The sequence below is a fragment of the Bidens hawaiensis genome, unplaced genomic scaffold (assembly GCF_021521415.1).
Source record: "Bidens hawaiensis isolate Kalapana, Puna unplaced genomic scaffold, B.hawaiensis_p1.1 tig00000459_1, whole genome shotgun sequence".
In the NCBI taxonomy this organism is placed as follows: Eukaryota; Viridiplantae; Streptophyta; class Magnoliopsida; order Asterales; family Asteraceae; genus Bidens; species Bidens hawaiensis.
Genome location: NW_027491031.1, coordinates 843,622 through 862,434, shown reverse-complemented (window position 1 = coordinate 862,434; position 18,813 = coordinate 843,622). Strand labels below are relative to the sequence as shown.

The following is an 18,813-nucleotide window of genomic DNA, read 5'->3' as shown; positions in this document are numbered from 1 at the left end:
TCTTAATCATCAACACGTATAAGAAAGTGTTTACAACCCGTTGAATACACGAATATCGGGTGTAGTTTCATTAATAAATAAATATATAGATATACAGAGAAAAGGTTACATGGATCAATCTCACAATGCCTAAATAATCACAGCTTGTAGACTAACATGTGGAGATGATGACCCTCAAGTATCAGATTCATCATTTAGCGGTTTTCTTTGCAGCTTCCTGTGTATTTTTGTTTAAAACGTATATAAATAAATTGATTAATAGATAATAAACAAGCTGAACTCAAACTAGAAAAAAATGACTAGTCACTATAATATTAAAAATGAATCATACCGGAGCAGGTTGGGGCCTTTGTAAAGATTGTGCCATAACTAGTTGAACAACTTCAACAATCCGAGTTTGACTATAGGCTAAGATCCTTTGGAAGTAAAGTGATGCGGAGTCTCCAGCCCTAGTCTTCAGTTGTGATATTGTCCGGTCAATCTCGGATTCATGTTTCGACAAATATGGCTTCACAAACGTCCCATAAAGATATGTTGCTCCCTAGAATAATTAAAAATTAAAAACAAACAAAAATGAAGACTAAATTTATTTTAAGTCATAGTTATTTTATTGTGGAAACCTTACCGTTGTTTTGGGATACCACAAGTATACACAAATTGCCAACTTTGCTTCACTATACAAAGGCAACCTACAAATAACAACAAAACGAAATGTAAATATAGTTAAAAATAATAAAATTATATTAGGTATGTAAATAAATTGAACGTTGAGTGAAATATTCGTGAACTATTTGATAGGAAGCTCGTAAGTGAACGATTATCTTCGTCCAGATTTATTAATTTATGTTTGCTAGCTTACGTTATATTAATATAATTATTTTTAAGTATATTACAATTTAGCCTAGTTTGATGAAATTCAAAAAATCATTCACTAGAATTTAGTCTAGTTTTATTAATGTTTTAAGGCAAACAGATTGTTGTTCACGTTTACTTTTAATTGGTCTTCGTTCGGCTATGTTCTTCATATAGGTTCAATTATGTTACGCTTTTTAAGTTTGTGAACCAATGGTTTATGATAACATACGAATACGAGCACATTCATTTTATTAGCTAACGAATACGAACAAGAAAAACCTGTTCAGTTGATTGTTCATGTTTAATCGTTCGTTCGTTAAAGTTAAATGAACGAACATGAGCACACCCCAGATCGTTCGTTCGTTTAAGCCTAAATTATATTATAACTATCATCATTTTGGCCAAGTGACTTGTATGGAATTCTTAAATATAAAATTTGTAGAGAATTTTTTTTTATGAATGAATAAAAATGAATGCCTTACAATATCCAATCAATATTTTATTAGATTTTGTTGCACACTTACCATCCAATTAAGGCATCACCAAACGGATCCCATACGGTCATGGCAGCAATTATTATCCTGAAAACATTAGGATTATGGTTTTAAACTTTTGATAATTAAGAATATATAATGTGTGTCATAATACGAGGAACATGGATAAAATACAGTACCAATACTGGCACCAAAAGCGAAGTTGGTCCACATCTGGTTTGTTTTTCTCTATAGATTTGAAGCATTCATAAGCCGGATATGCGTATGCAAGCAACAATCTGGACACAATCGGTGTTTAATCCAAGTTACACAAATTGTTTTATAAGTTTCTAATAAATATTTTAAGAAGATTAATGTTGATAAATAGTAATTAAGACGTACATTAGTAGTCGGTTTAGCATATATCCTAGCATCTTGCCCTGTCACAAGTAATTCAATGATTCAGTAGATGAGGAACATAACCCACAAATAGACATCACCTTAAATACACCTAAAATAAAATTGCTTACAAATTTTTGTTATTAATTTCCAAATTATTTTGGCAAATCGGATTTTAATAATATGCAAACTATGACAGTATGACTCATTTCCCGATAATAATTCATATTGTTATCTACTAAATGACACTCTTAAGTTTCACTTATGTCGTCAAGAGTGATCTCGATCACATAATCAGTGTAGATTTACACCAGATTTCACATATAAGAAATACATGTTTTACAATTTCACTCATCATAATTGTAAGTGAAATCAAGTGCAAATCTATTATGATTGCTCATTGAATTAAAGTTTGAATTAAAAGAATTTAATTTTCTTTTTATTTTCCATAAAAGGAATAATTTGTAGTATGAAATTAGTCCAAAACTTCACTTTCCTTTATTCCTTTCTTCTTCTTTCCAAAAGAAATAAGTCAGCAGAAATGCATTGTTTCTAAAATGAGTCATTGTATAACTAAATTGCTTCCAATTTACAACATCTAGTTGCAAAAATAATACATTTAATGTTCTTAAGTTTCAAATACAATACCACAGTGTTAATAGAAGGCGAACACCACTAGCAGTAACACATTTTTATCAGCCTATATGTACATCTATAATCTATTACTAATGGCAAATGTGCCTTCGGTAACAAACGTATCTCGTTTTCAAGTTTACGGAGAATGAGGTTTCTAAAAATAGTTTGTAGATTACTAAATGAAGACCAGTTCATTTAAACCTAGAAATTTCAAACACGTTTGTGGAAATCGTAATTAACTAAATGATAGACAGAATTACAGAGATTGTTCTTTATATTTTAAAAATAAAGGACAACCAATGAATCTGGTACAAACATAATACATAAAGGACAATCTCTGTAATTCTGTCTAAATGATATAAACATGTATGATCAAATCCTAAACATAAATGTCTCATCTGCAGGTCTACATGTAAATTCTCCTGACATATAGACCGGCAAATGCATCAATATCCATATACAATCAATCATAAATTTGCGTGAGAAAGCGTGATCAAAACACGTTTGCATGTCTACATGCACTACGCAAATTTGTGTGAAAACAATTCACGTAATTTGCATGTCTATATATCACCAAGTAAATTTACGTAAAACGTGATCTAGTCACTTTTCACGTTTGCAGGTTAACATGTTATGAATTAACATTGTGTATATTCCTGACGTAGGCCTGCTAATGCATCTATATCCAAATACAATAAATTATATATTTATGTAAAAAATATGATCATGAAATCACTAATGCAACCAATGATGAATATACATATATATAATCATACAATATATAAATGAAAAAGTGAAAATAATCATACGGTTTAACAGATGGTTGAGAAGATAACGCCAGCCGTTAAGCAACGGCAAACCGTTGCGACGGTCGACGGAGGAGAGAATTAACGGAGAAAACGATCGTTAACGGAAATTCTCTCTTTATTATTAATGGCTTTTTAATTTTTGTATGTCAAATGAGTATTTATAGGACTTGGAAAATAATAATATTATTTTAACGGAATAACCACCTCTCTCTCTACCATCCAAATTATAAGCCTTGAAACACTCTAAAAACATGGATGGCTTAAACTTTAAACGTTAGCTCTTTAAATCGATAACTTAATATTTTGTGTTGCTACACGAGTCTTCGTTTGCGCGGTTCACATCGAGTAAATAGATTTAGCTAACGCCAATCTCGTCACATACAGGTAACTATTAATCTTGCAGCTCTTGCTAAAGACAGAAAGATATTATACTTTTGACCGGTCTTCGACACGTTTAAAAAGAAAATGTTAGGTTAGGATTGAAGATATTAATTTTGAATTATGAAGATAAAGATCGAATCAATCATAAATTATTATTGTTGAATTATTTATTGAGTCGTTAATAAGGTTTATTTAGAAGTTTGTTTATATATTAAAATAGAGTTTGAGTTGGGTTAGAATTAAAATGAGTTTGGTATAAATATATGGTTATGACTATTATAATTAATGTACTTGATTTTATTATATAATAAAAAGAGTCAAACGGGTTAAATTGTGAAAATCATATGTACTTGCTTAATTCTTTCGGCCATTAACCGGTTTTTAATATCAAGCTTATCAATTGAACCAATGGACCAGCAAAACTGGTTGGCTATCTAACTGGTTTTAAAAGGTGTGTTGTATTGTGCAACAAACATTGCATTTTTATCCAGGCCGGCCTTGGGGTGTGCGATGTAAGTTTTGGGGGCACAAATTTTTTTTATACATATATCTATATCTATACTATATATAAAGGAGGAGTGAAGGACCTTTTAAATTTTAAGAGGTCCAAATTGTTATGCAACTTGTACAACTTTGAATGTATATAATTTTAAATTTTTTAGGGCATTTTGGTATTTACACAACATTCACCAACCGTTGTTTGATTTATTTGTTTGTTTTTGTCTATATCTTTAAATATAATGTGTCTTTTTAAAAACCGAACCTGCCATTACGACGTGCTTATTTTTGTCGACGTTTTGATATAAAAAATTTTCAAAACAAATGTTTAAATTATAATGTACAAGTCAATAAAGCATTAAAGTACAACTTATTTATGCAACTATATAAATACATTTTCATTCTCATTCTATATTTACAATAATTACCCTTAAACTTTAGATACCTTTTGTAATATTAAATAATTGTTACTCATTTAACCTCTCATCTTTACAAAAATATGACAAATTTATTATTTTTTTGTTTCTTGTATATCTTTAAATACATTATGTTTTTAAGAAACCGAACCTACAATTATGATGCGCTTTTTTTGTCGACGTTTTGATATAAAAAAATTTCAAACCCGATGTGTAGATTATAATGTATAAGTCAATAATAAAACATTTTTGTACAACCCTATATACATGTATCAACCGAACCAATTAAACAATTAACATAATAAACTTTTGTAAAGTATTACACAATTAAGAAAACTAACATACGTATAAGCATTGTACAATATATCACCGGATGATTGATAAACAAACATAAACAAATATCCCATTGAAAATTGTTGTTGCCGCAGCATTGCGCGGGTTTCATACTAGTATGTTTGATATATACAAGTAGTTTACCCGCGCGATGCTGCGGTGATGACAATATATTTAAACAAATTTTTAATAGTTACAACTTTTTAAACATATGGCATGATACGGTTTTTTCAAAAAATGAATGTTGCTTTTTGTACTTTACAATTACTATACGAATCATAAAAAACAAGTTTTATATGATCGAAACTCATTTTGCTGAGCATTTTTACCTGAACCAAATCTATTATGGTAGTCACGATTATTTGGAAAGTTTTTTGAAACTTTCATGCACGACCAAAGATTTAATGTTCACTAATAGGTAAAATTGATTTTTCCTTTAAATGACACAAATTCGTTTTGCATATAATTATTATGACGCAAACCAAAAGCTTTTTTTTTAAGATATATCGAACTCATTATGCTTATAACATGTTTTAACCAGAATCATAGTTGTTAGTTTATTTTTAATGACCCAAACTCATTTTACTTATTATCCATCTTAATCTGAATAAAACTTAATTTTTTCTATAATGGCCTAAATCCATTTGGCTTACATCCCATTATAACTCGAACGCATTTTAACATATTAAAGTCCTCGATCGTTAATCCGAAAAAACAAAAATTTTAAAAAAATGATGGAAACTCATTTTGCTGGGCATTTTGACCTGAACCAATTCTACTATGTTAGTCACGGTTATTTGGGAGTCTTTTGAAACCTTCATAAATGACCAATGATTTAATGTTTACCCAAAGCCGAAATTGATATTTTTTAAATGACTTGGATTCATTTTGCATATAATCGTTTTGACGCAAACCAAAACCATTTTTTAAGATGAATCGAACTCATTATGTTTATAACATTTTTTAACTATAACCAAAATTGACAACTTTTTTTTCTTAAATGACTCAAACTCATTTTACTTATTGCCTGTTTTGGCCTAAGCAATATTTTAAACTTTTTTTGTACTGACATAAACTCATTTGGCTTATAACTCGAAGGCGTTTCGACCTGTCAAAGTCCTCAATCGTTGACCTGAAACAATAAAAATATTTTTAAGAAAATGATCAAAACTCATTTTGATGTTATTTTGACTTGAACCAAAATTGATACTTTTTTTTAATTGAAACGAAATCATTTTGGTATAAGTTTATAACATGCGCACAATTATTCTTACATTGGAATGCCGACAAAAATTAACACATTGTGATTGCATGTTTGGAATTTATTAAAACGAATTATATTCAAATATATAAATGAAAAACAAAGAAAGAGAATATAGATTATTATATGGGTAAACTTAAGGGGGATGAAAGAGTAATTATTGATTAAATTTACAAAACTTGAGTTTAGTTGAAGTAGGGGTGTTCATCGGATCGGATAACGGATTATTCGGGTTATTCGGTTCTGGTTATTCGGATTTGAAAATTTTTGGACCCAATCCGAAATCCGATCCGATCCGAATTAGGAATATTCTTATCCGATCCGAATCTATCCGAATTCAATTCGGATCGGATTCGGATATATCCGAATAATCCGAATAATCCGAAATAAACATAAAAAAATTTCATATTTTTATGTTCCTAACATTTAATAATTTAGAATCAAAATAAACATATAAACCGGAAAATACGAATTACTCTTAACATAAATTTTAAGTTTAAACTTCAAATAATAGTCTAATAAATATACCAAACCGGAAAATAGCACTAAAAACATATTTTTTATTCTGATTAAACGGATATCCGAATAATCCGAACAATCCGAATTTTTTAAATTTCCATATCCGAATCCGAATTAGTTAATCGGATATTCGGATTGATCCGATCCGAATATCCGAATAAGAATTCGGATCGGTTTATTTGGGTTTCGATTTCGGTTCGAGTTTTGATTTTTTTCGGATTTCGGATTTCCTGAACACCCCTAAGTTGAAGGGTGAATTTGTAATTATATTTTAGGTTCATAATTGCATATTTGAGTTGTACTTTTATGATTAATTGACTTGTACATTATAATCAACACCTCAAAATAAAACAAAATTTATATCGAAACATCAACAAAAATAAGCATATTGCAATGGTAAGTTCGTTTTTGTTTAAAACACAATATATTAAAAGATATTGAAGAAATAAAAAAAATTAAATGAATTTGTCAATTAAATGGGTAAAGATAAAGGGTTTATGTGAAACTACTTTACAAATTAACAAAGTTGCATTGAAGTTGAAGGGTCATTTTTGTAACTATTATTTTCTAAAGTAAATATTCTTAACCGTACATGATATCAAAACTACTATATTGCCCTCAAAATTTCAAAATCTTATGCATTAGTGATTGTACCTCTTAAAATTTAAGAGGTCCTTCACTCATGCTTTATATATAGTATAGATAAAAGATCTTTAGTCAAACGACATCGTCAATTGGTCAAATCGGTGTTAATTTTGGTGTTTCAAAGTCACCGGAAAAATAGGTTCACCGGATAACTTTGCCGGAAAGTCTTGGTGAAGAAAATGACTACAAAATCAAGTTTCAAGTAATGGCAAAAATAGCTCATGCTCTTCATTTCATAGTTAAATATGTTATTTACATACCCTTTTTAGTTTTGTTTTAGTTATATTTCACTCTTAACTTATTTCAACATAACATATAAAATCCTTTAGATAATTTTAAAAAAATTGAATATATATTAAAATAAATATATTAATTTTAATAAATTTTGTATTAATAACTCGTATAAGTATTAAGTTTTATGGTTTCAAAAATCTGGGTATTACATTCATATTATATTTTTGTTATATTTATTGTTATAACATTAATCGTCGTTTATAAAAAAATAGCTTATATATTTCGTTATTCGTTAAGGCCTACAAGCCTTTTTATTTCGGCTCGAACGAGGTATTTAAATCCTCGAAGACAGCCTGTTTCTATCACATTTCAAACTATGAGAATATGTGTCTAACGATATACACATTTAAATCCTAAAACTTGAAACGAACAAATGAAAATACGAAATCAACAAATGTGAGAAACATCAAGTGTTTAAAAAATCGTATACAAAACACAACCTTTGCTCGTGCTTGGCTCGTTTACAAACCGAACCAAAATTAAACAGTCATTACATCTAGTGATAGAGGTGCACAAATCCAGTTTTTCTAATACCCTGGAACCGGGTTCAGGTTGTTCCAGGGTTCGGGTATGACCGAGTATTGGCAATACCCGGGTTGGGTTCATGTGCGGTTATTATCTATAAAAACCACCCCCTATGCATTGGATTCAGATCGGGTATTGAACCGAGTATTTGGATACCCTATTTTCGGGTATTGGAAAAACCTATATTCGGGTTTTTTTCCGGGTATATATTGGGTATTTTAAGAAGCTGCATTTTTCGGGGTATTTTTGTAGTATTTTTCGGGTAATTTTAGGCATAGATCGGGTATTTAAATAACGGTTTCGATTTTTGGGTATTAGAAAAAAACATGTTTCGGCTTTCGGGTATTACCGGCTAAGAATAGGTTCTTGTATAAAAACCCACTCGCACCTTCCTTCTCTTCTCCTTTGACTTTGCTCCAATATCAAAACCCACCAAAACACACACAGATCCGGAGAACCCATCCGACAACCGTCGTCACATAATTCAGGTACGATGAAACTATCATTCTCACTCTCATCCTCAAAACAATCAAAACAACCTCAATTAAAACAATCTCAACCTCAAACCCAACAACCGTCATCACCATCCTCCTCATCTCCGAACAAAGAATTCGTCACAGAATTCGACCCGTCAAAAACCCTAATCAACCCGAATTCCAAAACCCATGTAATCGCACCAATCGCCAATAATTGGCGACCACATAAAAAGTCAAAAACCCTAGATTTACCCGATAAATCCGACGACCCGAATATCCAATTCGAAACCGTAAACACTTCAATCGACCTGGTTGACACCAGTATCTCATATGGCCTTAACCTCCGTCAAAAACCCAATTCGGATACTAAACCCGACCCGGAATCGGGTCGGGTCGGGTCGATTGATGAATTGATGTTGAATACGTTGAGGAATGATTTGGATAACTTGCCGGAAGACAGAGGGTTTGAGGAGTACGACGAGATGCCGGTTGAGGATTTCGCGAAGGCGTTGTTGAAAGGCTACGGGTGGCGTGAAGGACAAGGCGTTGGGAAGAATGCGAAAGAGGATGTGAAGGTGTTTGAGTTTAAGTTACGGACCGGGAAAGAAGGGTTGGGGTTCGTTAACGACTTGCCCGCCCTGAAACCCTCGGCGTGAAAATTAATAAGGATAAAGAAATAGTTGCGAGTCTGAGTAAAGATTACGATAAGGATAAGAAAACGAGTAGTAAACGGGGTCAGGAAAGAGACAACACGAGTGATAAGCGAACGGGTACGAGAACAAAGTCGTGGTTAGCGAGTCGGATACGGGTGAGAATAATAAGTAAGGAGTTAAAAGGTGGGAGGTTGTATTTGCAAAAGGGTGAGGTTGTGGATGTGGTGGGGCCGACGAGTTGTGACGTGTCGATGGATAACAGTCGGGAGATTATACAAAACGTTGACCAGGAGTTTTTGGAGACTGCGTTGCCGAGGCGTGGTGGGCTGGTGCTGGTTTTGTACGGGAGGTATAAGGGTGTTTACGGGAGTTTGCAGGAGAAGGATGTGGAGAACGAGACTGCGGTTGTGAAGGATGCGGATACGCATGAGTTGTTGAATGTTAAGTTGGAGCAGATTGCGGAGTTTGTTGGTGATCCGGAGGATATCGGGTACTGAACTACTGATTGGTGTCATGGTTCAGGTACTTTTGAGTTATTGCTTATGATATGGGATTGTGGTATTTGTGACATTATATTGAAGTCGTGTTAACTTTATTTTTGAAGTTATTAATTTGATATGCTTATTGTTGTTTAAAATTCTCTATTTGCTTAACTGGTTATGTGAGTTCATGTTTCTTCACTTTACATTGTGATGATCGTAATATCGTTGCCTTGTAGCTTATGTGTTTGTTTCAAGAGTTGTATTCTAATAGCTTTCTAACTTTTGTCCTAGAAACTATGTAGCCAAAGGTCTCTTGGTGTACCTAGGCGCCCAGGCAAGGAACGGCTCAGTAGGCGCAAAAAGTAGAAAAAAACATGCTTGAATCTGCCAAAAGTCTGTCCGAACTAACCTAAAACAACTAAAAACGGCCTGAAATTCACGTGCATCTTGCATGTTTTGGGCATGCACATTTTAAGTTTCTTGCGCAGTTGCGCCTAGGCTTACGGTTCACTCTTTGTGCTAGAGTGTTAGGATCCAGAAATCGAATGGAGGAATATTAGGGTTTTAGCCTGATTCGAGAGAGACAATATCGCCAAAAATTTATGAAATACGAGCAGTTAATAATAATAATATTAATAATAATAATAATACTTCGTATGGTTACTAGAAAAAAACTGATAACAAACTGCCCACTATCTGCGATTAGCTAGGGGTTGATATTAGGCGGGTTCGTTGGGGGGGGGGGGCTCAGCATGCATTTTGAGTTTTGTTTGATCAGGCTTTTTTTAGAACGTGACCGATAAGCCGTTTTTAGCTCTAGTCTTAAGATTCACTCTTTGTGGCTTTGTGCTAGAACCTTTACCTAGCAGAAAAAAAAAACCTGTGTTTGAGAGTCAAGTAAATGCTAGCTTAAGCCTTGTACGGATCATCAAAATGGCCAATAAGGCGCTTTTAGCACATGGGCTTTTCTCGTTTTTCAACTGTGACTGAAGACGTTTTTGTGTTTCTTTATTGTGGATGGTCTTATAGTCTAAGACTAGAGAGATTTCAAACAAGGTTAAGAAGGGTTTTTATAATTTGAAACTTTTGTAAATATTCACTGCTGCAGTCTGCAGGATACAAACAAGGTGGTTGAAAATTAAAATAGCAGCCAGCTTCATGATCCGTGTAAAAAATCGGTTGAATAAAAGATAGGTTTAATCGGAAGATAGTAACAGCCTGATATACCATGATATATGTTACTTTATATAGTTCGGACACATTTGGCTCACTTGTAATTGTATAACATAGTGTGTCCGGTGTGTCAAAAGTGAGATTTACAAAATAGACAAAAGATCTCAATTATACTTTATTGTACTTGGTAAAATCCTCAAATTATCTTAGGGGTCAGAGATAGTTGTAGCTTGTGTATATTCTACTCTAATATGTGTTTGTTGCTTCATCAATTCATCGAGCTTAAAAACACTTTCAAACTTTATATGCGACGCGTTTCTCGCTTGCATAATATGATTGAACTAAACAAGACCTAGAGGTGCTCATTTTTTTCTTTTAAACAGGTTTGGGTTGGAGCCGGTTCCGGTTTGGTTCAGCAACAGTCAAAACTGGTTTGAGTTGGAACCAGTTTGGAGGCGAGGAAAACCCAACCTTATCGGCGTTTTATAACGATACCTGATATGAACTATTTTTGGTGACAAAACGTTTGCGTCGCGACCCAAATATGCAACATGACAGCCCAGGTTGGTGTTAAGTTTGAATTTGTTTAAAAACGAATATAAACTTTGTATACATGTTGCTACAATGAATCTGACTAGATATTTATACTGATTTATACATCCAACTAGTTAAGCCATTAGCCATTTGACATTTTGTACTTCTAACTATAACTTGTATCGTGTTTGAAGTATATCGAAAAACACCCTAACATGACATGTAGGAGGTGTAGTGTACGTCCACTAGCGTATCATATGTTGGTATGTGAGACGATGCGCCCAAGTGAACTGTTATACACTTGACATACGCTAGCTTGGTGATTTTGGGTGGCGTACCACACGTTGAGTCGTTGGTGTAAATTGGTGGTGATAATTATTTGGGGTATAGGTTAATTGCTTAGCTTTAGTTTAGCCTATAGAGCATAGGAGTGTTGTGCACGGGGTTGTCACACAAAATCACAGGGACTACGTAGTTTGGTGCTAGTCGAGTTTTGGGATATGGACTAGCGATTTTGACATTATAGTAGTGATTAATTGATAACTAGTTGGCGGGCCTCGATCAGTGATTAATCGATGTCTAAACACAATTTTTACAATCATGATAAGGAGAATGGTTTTTAGCTCAAATACCAATTTTACCCTTCACACTACTTATTTTTCTATCAAACCAAAAAATCAGCCTAAATGAATGCAAAAACAAGATTTGTAACGTTCAAAAATACATAGTAACATAAAATGTTACACCATACAATTTTTACTGGTACATATGTAAACAATCATCAACACTCCAAATATCTTTCTTTTAATCTACTTAACTAATTATTAATAAGTGACCCGAACACCTTGGTATCTAAGAATTTCCCCAATAAGTTCGCCTCTACCTGACCCGACATACCTCCCACATATCTCACCATCTCTTATGAACAAAAATGTCGGGACTTCAACGACATCCATGTCTTTCAAGAATTGCATGCAACTAGCGTTCTCGTCACCATTCATCCTTGCAAAAACAGCCGTTTCCATCTTTTTCGATAGTTTTAGCACCGTTGGGTATACCTTCACGCAAGGGCCACAATGTTTGAGGCCAACGTCGAGCACAATGAGCTTATGATCCTCCTTGTGATCGGCTATTAGCTTCTCAACGTCTTCTCTGTTGTGTAGTTGTACCTAATGATTCAAGAAGATAAAAGAATAAGGAAAAAAGAGTTTATTCTGTATATAAGAACTAACATTTTGAAAAGTTCATTTTTTATATTCTAGTTACTTAAAAAATGAAAGTATAAAGATACAATAAACGCTAAGTGTGTGTATGTGCATCCTCAAAACACATGTTAATTAATTATATACGCATACACATATATATACATAAAAATTCATAAAACATACACGCATTTAAGCACGCATATTTATATAGGGTTCGGGAAGTGTAAGTGACATCAAATATATCCTCTATCACAGGTTATAGAGATGCTATTGTTCTCAACGAGACTCTTAACTCAAAACAATAACTTATCTTCGAGTATAACATACAAATAACGCAAATATATTGTACATAGGAAAGTAATAATAGTAAAAAATAGGACAAATAAGTACATAACTATCACCCTATGTGTTGATTTTCTTTATGAACTAATCAGTCTATTTTCTATTTATGTTTCATTTTTTAATGATCACTTAAATCACTGACGGTTTATTGGCACACCTGATTGAATATTATCTAATATAATAATGGAAAGAAGAAAAAATAGCTTACTCACCTCTCTCTCTCTCTCTTATATTTGTCAAATTTTATTAGAATTTCAAAATAAAATGAAGTCTAGTAGTAGTATTACAAAAAATTGAATTTTTTGACAAAATATTGTTCTTAGCCAATCCATAGATATACAATAAATCAAAGTATTTGCAACTAAACTCATTTCCAATCTAGCATACTGATTCGATCAATTTTGCAACAAAAAGAGTTCGTTTATTTATTTTTAAACGGCGATGGTCATCCAAGATATTAAAAAGGAAAATTAAGAAAACAGTCAGAAAACTTACGACGCCAGAGTGATTATCGCCATAGTACAAAACATCCCCCATCAAGCGATCCGGTCCGATCGCTTCCTCTTCATGGATCTTCTCCATACCCTTATAAAAATTAAAATGAGGCACTTGTTCAATCTTCTCCCGTTTGAAAAACTCGGTCATCTCATCCGATTCATCACCCAAAACGAGCAAGAACACGACGTCGTTGCAAGTTCGGCTTAAGTTCACCATGAACGGGTAAATCTCGCTGCTTTGTTTACTGTCACTTGCCGCGAATTCAACCACCACCAGCTTCTCTTTGGCGTCACGTAACGCTGCGTCAAATTCCGCCACCGTGTGGATATGTTGCACCTGATTGTAATTAGACAAATTTAGATGTACTACTACGTAAATACGAGTTAAGTCTATAACTCATCTAAGGGTGCGCATGAAACCAAAATTGAAGTTATAGATTCATACATTTTTTTGTTTTTTATTTTAAGTAATGTAAACAAATATAATAAACATGTAACTAAAATATTATAAGATATAAAAATAAATTAGTTAGCAATTGAAAAAAAGAATATTCAGGCGCAAAATTCATTATTTTGGATAAAAAGTTTCGGTTCTTGGCTCGGTTATAGCCCAAAACCAACCCTATCCGAACCGTGCATACCCCTAAGCCCATCTCTTGTACAAACTCTAGTTAATATCATGGTTGTGAAATTCACACCGTGGCACTGATCAATCGCTAGTCGGCACCCCACCAACTAGCTGTCAATAATCGATATTTGGTCAAAATCAGTCAAAATTTACAACTTTATTTATAAATTTTGGTATGTATATTAAAAAAATAACATATAATTTTCAATCTGATTACTCCTACTTAATCCTTATTAATAGTTAGTCTGTACCCCACCGACTAGCAAGTGCTAAAACACTTTTACAATTATCTACAATTGCACTTTCATTACAGACACTTAAGAGCAGTATTGTAAAAATCTCGTCTAGGCGCCGATTAATATTAATCATTAGTCGTCACCCCCACACTGGCTTGTCACCGATTAATCCCCGTTTGTCCAAAATCGGTCAAAATTGAGAATTTTATACATAAAATTTTGAATATATATATATGAAAGTTTTCATATAGAATCCAATCCGAATAATCCCTATTAGTCCAGATTAATCGCTAGTCTCTACCCGCTTACAACACTAGTTAACATTTTAACTCACCTTGTCTTCTTCCTTTTTGTCTTTCTCAGTTTTCTTGGCGGCGCCAGTTGCGGCGCCAGCACTAGCTTTTGTTATAAAAAGTGGCTGTGCATGTTTGTTGATTTTGGAGGGAAACAAGGGTTGGAGTTTGTTAATGTTGTAACTATTATTATTAATATTAATATTATTATGGGATGGGAACAAGTGGAGTTTGGTGGTGGTGGTGGTTGGTGGTTTGAGAATGAGGTTTGTGAAGGTTGCCATGGTAGCCGGAGATAATGGTGGTGGTGATGAGAGGATTGGATGAGGGGTTGAAATTATTAAGGTGGGATGATGAGTTGAAATCTAGTGAAGAGTGATTGTGAACCACTTGTTGAGTTTCAAGCTCATCCAATTATGTCTCCACCATACACTTTGATTTTTTGTTCGATAGATATTTTTGGTAATAATTGGTTATGGGAAAATTTAAAAATGTTTTTGTAGGGGTATGGTATTAAAACCCGGTTCTACGACCCTAAATCTATTATGTTTGGCTTATTTTATTACATTGACTAATACAATGTTATTGGGCTGAGGGGGTTTTGTGGAGGTAACCCTAACTGGGCTAGGCCCATTAGGGTATCATGATGGTGGCCATGAGGCTCTCTATATAAGGAGGTCTCCACCTCCTTATTAAGGGGTCATGCTCAATAAGAGCCACCATCACTTTTTGTGTCTGTAAACAAGAGATCTTAGGATTTCTTAGCAGTCACCTCCACTCCCCCGAAAAACCATTGCAGGTCCCAAGCAGTTGAAGAAGAAGATCAAGACGTGGTTCGTTCATCTCAAAATCCGTGGAAACATCGTCATGGATCAGGTCAGATTTCATTTCGTGTTTCGACATTGGCGCCATCCGTGGGACGGCATGCGCGCCATTGGCGCCATCCGTGGGACGGCAACGAACTACCCTTCGATCTTCATCTCGGCTGTCGGATCTCTTCCAGGAAAAACCCAGATCTGGAAGTTTACAGAAAAAGGCTTCAAGGCTTGTTCTATTAAAGCTCAAAAAGATCCATAGATCTAGAAAGAGGCTTCCAGATCTGTGCAAAAAGAAACGGCCTGATTCGAATGATCAGGTCTCCGGATCTGTGATGGTTTTAAATCTGCTCCGAGCTTCAGATCTATCTAGGTCTGATTTACAGATCTAGGTCTAGGTTACAGACCTGGATTTTAGGTCTAAAGTTGCAGATCTGACTCTAAAATTGCAGATCCAGAAATTACCAGACTTCCGCCGCCATGTACGCGCGCCCGCGGATTCTCACTCCGCAGCCGTGCATGTGCCGCCGCGGAAACCACCATCTGGGTTTTGCGTAAGAGACCTCCGCCATGCACGCGCACTCACGAGTCACCACTCCATCGCCGTGCATGCGCGCATCAGGCCTCGCGCCAAACTTAAAGGTTGGGAATCCTCATAATATCCCATATGGCTACGCGCCAAACTTCAAAGGTCGGGAATCCTCATAATATCCCATATGGCTACGCGCCAAACTTAAAGGTCGGGAATCCTCATAATATCCCATATGGCTACGCGCCAAACTTCAAGGTCGGGAATCCTCATAATATCCCATATGGCTACGCGCCAAACTTCAAGGTCGGGAATCCTCATAATATCCCATATGGCTACGCGCCAAACTTCAAGGTCGGGAATCCTCATAATATCCCATATGGCTACGCGCCAAACTTCAAGGTCGGGAATCCTCATAATATCCCATATGGACACGCGCCAAACTTAAGGGTTGGGAATCCTCATACCATATGCTCACGCATCACATATGCTCACGCATATTACACATGCTTACGCATCACATGCTCACACATATCACTGTCTACGCGCACGCGCATGCAACATCTGCGCGTGGCGCATAACACAAAACCAAAGTCTACGCGCACGCGCATGCAACATCTGCGCGTGGTGCGGGACATAAAGTAGCTCGTAAGCCGCCTCACGCGCAAGCTCCATTATTATTCATACAGCTCATAAGACGCCTCGCGCGTAAGCTGTTATTATTCTTTTAGCTCGTAAGACGCCTCGCGCGCAAGCTCTATTATTATAGCTCGTAAGCCGCCTCGCGCGCAGGCTTTTATTATTCTTACAGCCCGTAAGTCGCCTCACGCGCAGGCTTTATTATTCATACAGCTCATAAGACGCCTCGCGCGTAAGCTGTTATTGTTCTTTTAGCTCGTAAGACGCCTCGCGCGCAAGCTCTATTATTATAGCTCGTAAGCCGCCTCACGCGCAGACTTTATTATTCAGACAGCTCATAAGACGCCTCGCGCGTAAGCTGTTATTATTCTTTTAGCTCGTAAGACGCCTCGCGTGCAAGCTCTATTATTATAGCTCGTAAGCCGCCTTACGCGCGGGCTTCATTATTCTAACAGCCCGTAAGTCGCCTCACGCGCAGGCTTTATTATTCATACAGCTCATAAGACGCCTCGCGCGTAAGCTGTTATTGTTCTTTTAGCTCGTAAGACGCCTCGCGCGCAAGCTCTATTATTATAGCTCATAAGCCGCCTCGCGCGCAAGCTGTTACTATTCTTTTAGCTCGTAAGACGCCTCGCGCGCAAGCTCTATTATTATAGCTCGTAAGCCGCCTTACGCGCAAGCTTCATTATTCTTACAGCCCGTAAGTCGCCTCACGCGCAGGCTTTATTATTCATACAGCTCATAAGACGCCTCGCGCGCAAGCTGTTATTATTCTTTTAGCTCGTAAGACGCCTCGCGCGCAAGCTCTATTATTATAGCTCGTAAGTCGCCTCGCGCGCAGGCTTTTATTATTCATGCAGCTCATAAGACGCCTCGCGCGTAAGCTGTTATTATTCTTATAGCTCGTAAGACGCATCGCGCGCAAGCTTTTATTTTTCATGCAGCTCATAAGACGCCTCGCGCGTAAGCTGTTATTATTCTTATGGCTCGTAAGACGCCTCGCGCGCAAAGCTCTATATTATTCCTATAGCTCGTAAGTCGCCTCGCGCGCAAGCTTTATTATTCCTATAGCTCGTAAGTCGCCTCGCGCGCAAGCTTTATTATTCTCATAGCTTGTAAGTCGCCTCGCGCGCAGGCTTTTATTACAACATGTCACCATCATGAAGAAAACCTCTCAAAACTCAAAAGACAATAAAGACAAGGCCAAAGAAAAGGGAAAAAACCGCCTCACACCTTATAAAGTCCAGCGCTCCACCTAGACGCTTGCGCGCCCAGGAGCAACGCTGGACTTGGGGGGCTTGTAGGGGTATGGTACTAAAACCCGGTTCTACGACCCTAAATCTATTATGTTTGGCTTATTTTATTACATGGACTAATACAATGTTATTGGGCTGAGGGGGTTTTGTGGAGGTAACCCTAACTGGGCTAGGCCCATTAGGGTATCATGATGGTGGCCATGAGGCTCTATATAAGGAGGTCTCCACCTCCTTATTAAGGGGTCATGCTCAATAAGAGCCACCACCACTTTTTGTGTCTGTAAACAAGAGATCTTAGGATTTCTTAGCAGTCACCTCCACTCCCCCGAAAAACCATTGCAGGTCCCAAGCAGTTGAAGAAGAAGATCAAGACGTGGTTCGTTCATCTCAAAATCCGTGGAAACATCGTCATGGATCAGGTCAGATTTCATTTCGTGTTTCGACAGTTTTGATTTTGTAATTTGTATGGTTGTGTAATGTGTACATCATATTTTTGTCATTATACTTTAATTTAGTTTGGTTCAAATATTTGGTAAAGGAAATAAAATTGTATTAATTTAGATATTCAGATTTCTTATGTGGAGACTCAAGTTTGATTTTCGTTTGTGTCATTTTGAATGGATGTTCACAATGAAGGATTTGATCTTGTGCAAAGGCTGTCAGTTCGAACCCTGAGCTCGGCCGGGTTTTCGTAACACCGTTTGTTACGTCGGAGAGTTATGTTTTTGTTGTGGCATAATAAATGTTAAGTGATAACCAACGGTACGGTTTCACGGAGGAACGCCTAAGCTAAACTCTGAAAGTCAGCGTAGACCTGGTTAAAGCAACATAATTTGGTCATAGTGAAACAACGGGGATTTCTAAATTGGAGAGTGCGGTGGCCTGACACACAAAAAGTCGTGGTTTTTTTAGATATATATTTTTGCAATAATAATTTGTTATTTCAAAATTTTATGAATATTTTGATATTGTAATTTGTATGATTTCGTGTATGGTTTTTAAAATTTAAGA

The 18,813-nt window shown here is 35.6% G+C and overlaps 2 protein-coding genes and 1 pseudogene across 4 annotated transcripts; 1 reads left to right on the top strand and 2 right to left on the bottom strand.

Annotated features, from left to right (window-relative positions):
• Positions 1-59: 59 nt before the first annotated feature.
• Positions 60-3,480, bottom strand: LOC143629671 (HVA22-like protein i). Of its 2 annotated transcripts, none has more exons than XM_077098889.1 (6): positions 3,173-3,480; positions 1,731-1,768; positions 1,529-1,627; positions 1,380-1,436; positions 626-689; positions 60-541 (listed from the first exon to the last, which is right to left on the bottom strand). In XM_077098889.1, exons 2-6 carry the CDS (start codon positions 1,760-1,762, stop codon positions 326-328), a joined length of 468 nt encoding a protein of 155 aa, XP_076955004.1. In that variant the 5' UTR covers positions 1,763-1,768; positions 3,173-3,480; the 3' UTR covers positions 60-325. The 2 variants fall into 2 exon arrangements, with proteins under 2 accessions (XP_076955004.1, XP_076955001.1); XM_077098886.1 differs by having other exon boundaries at positions 3,181-3,480.
• Positions 3,481-8,415: 4,935 nt separating this feature from the next.
• Positions 8,416-11,359, top strand: LOC143630118 (protein MOS2-like; annotated as a pseudogene). Its single transcript, XR_013153103.1, has 2 exons — positions 8,416-9,695; positions 11,212-11,359. The product of XR_013153103.1 is annotated as a protein MOS2-like (transcript).
• A 690-nt stretch (positions 11,360-12,049) lies between these two features.
• Positions 12,050-14,877, bottom strand: LOC143629665 (thioredoxin-like protein CDSP32, chloroplastic). Its single transcript, XM_077098878.1, has 3 exons — positions 14,605-14,877; positions 13,405-13,743; positions 12,050-12,531 (listed from the first exon to the last, which is right to left on the bottom strand). Exons 1-3 carry the CDS (start codon positions 14,845-14,847, stop codon positions 12,187-12,189), a joined length of 927 nt encoding a protein of 308 aa, XP_076954993.1. The 5' UTR covers positions 14,848-14,877; the 3' UTR covers positions 12,050-12,186.
• Between the last annotated feature and the right edge of the window lie 3,936 nt (positions 14,878-18,813).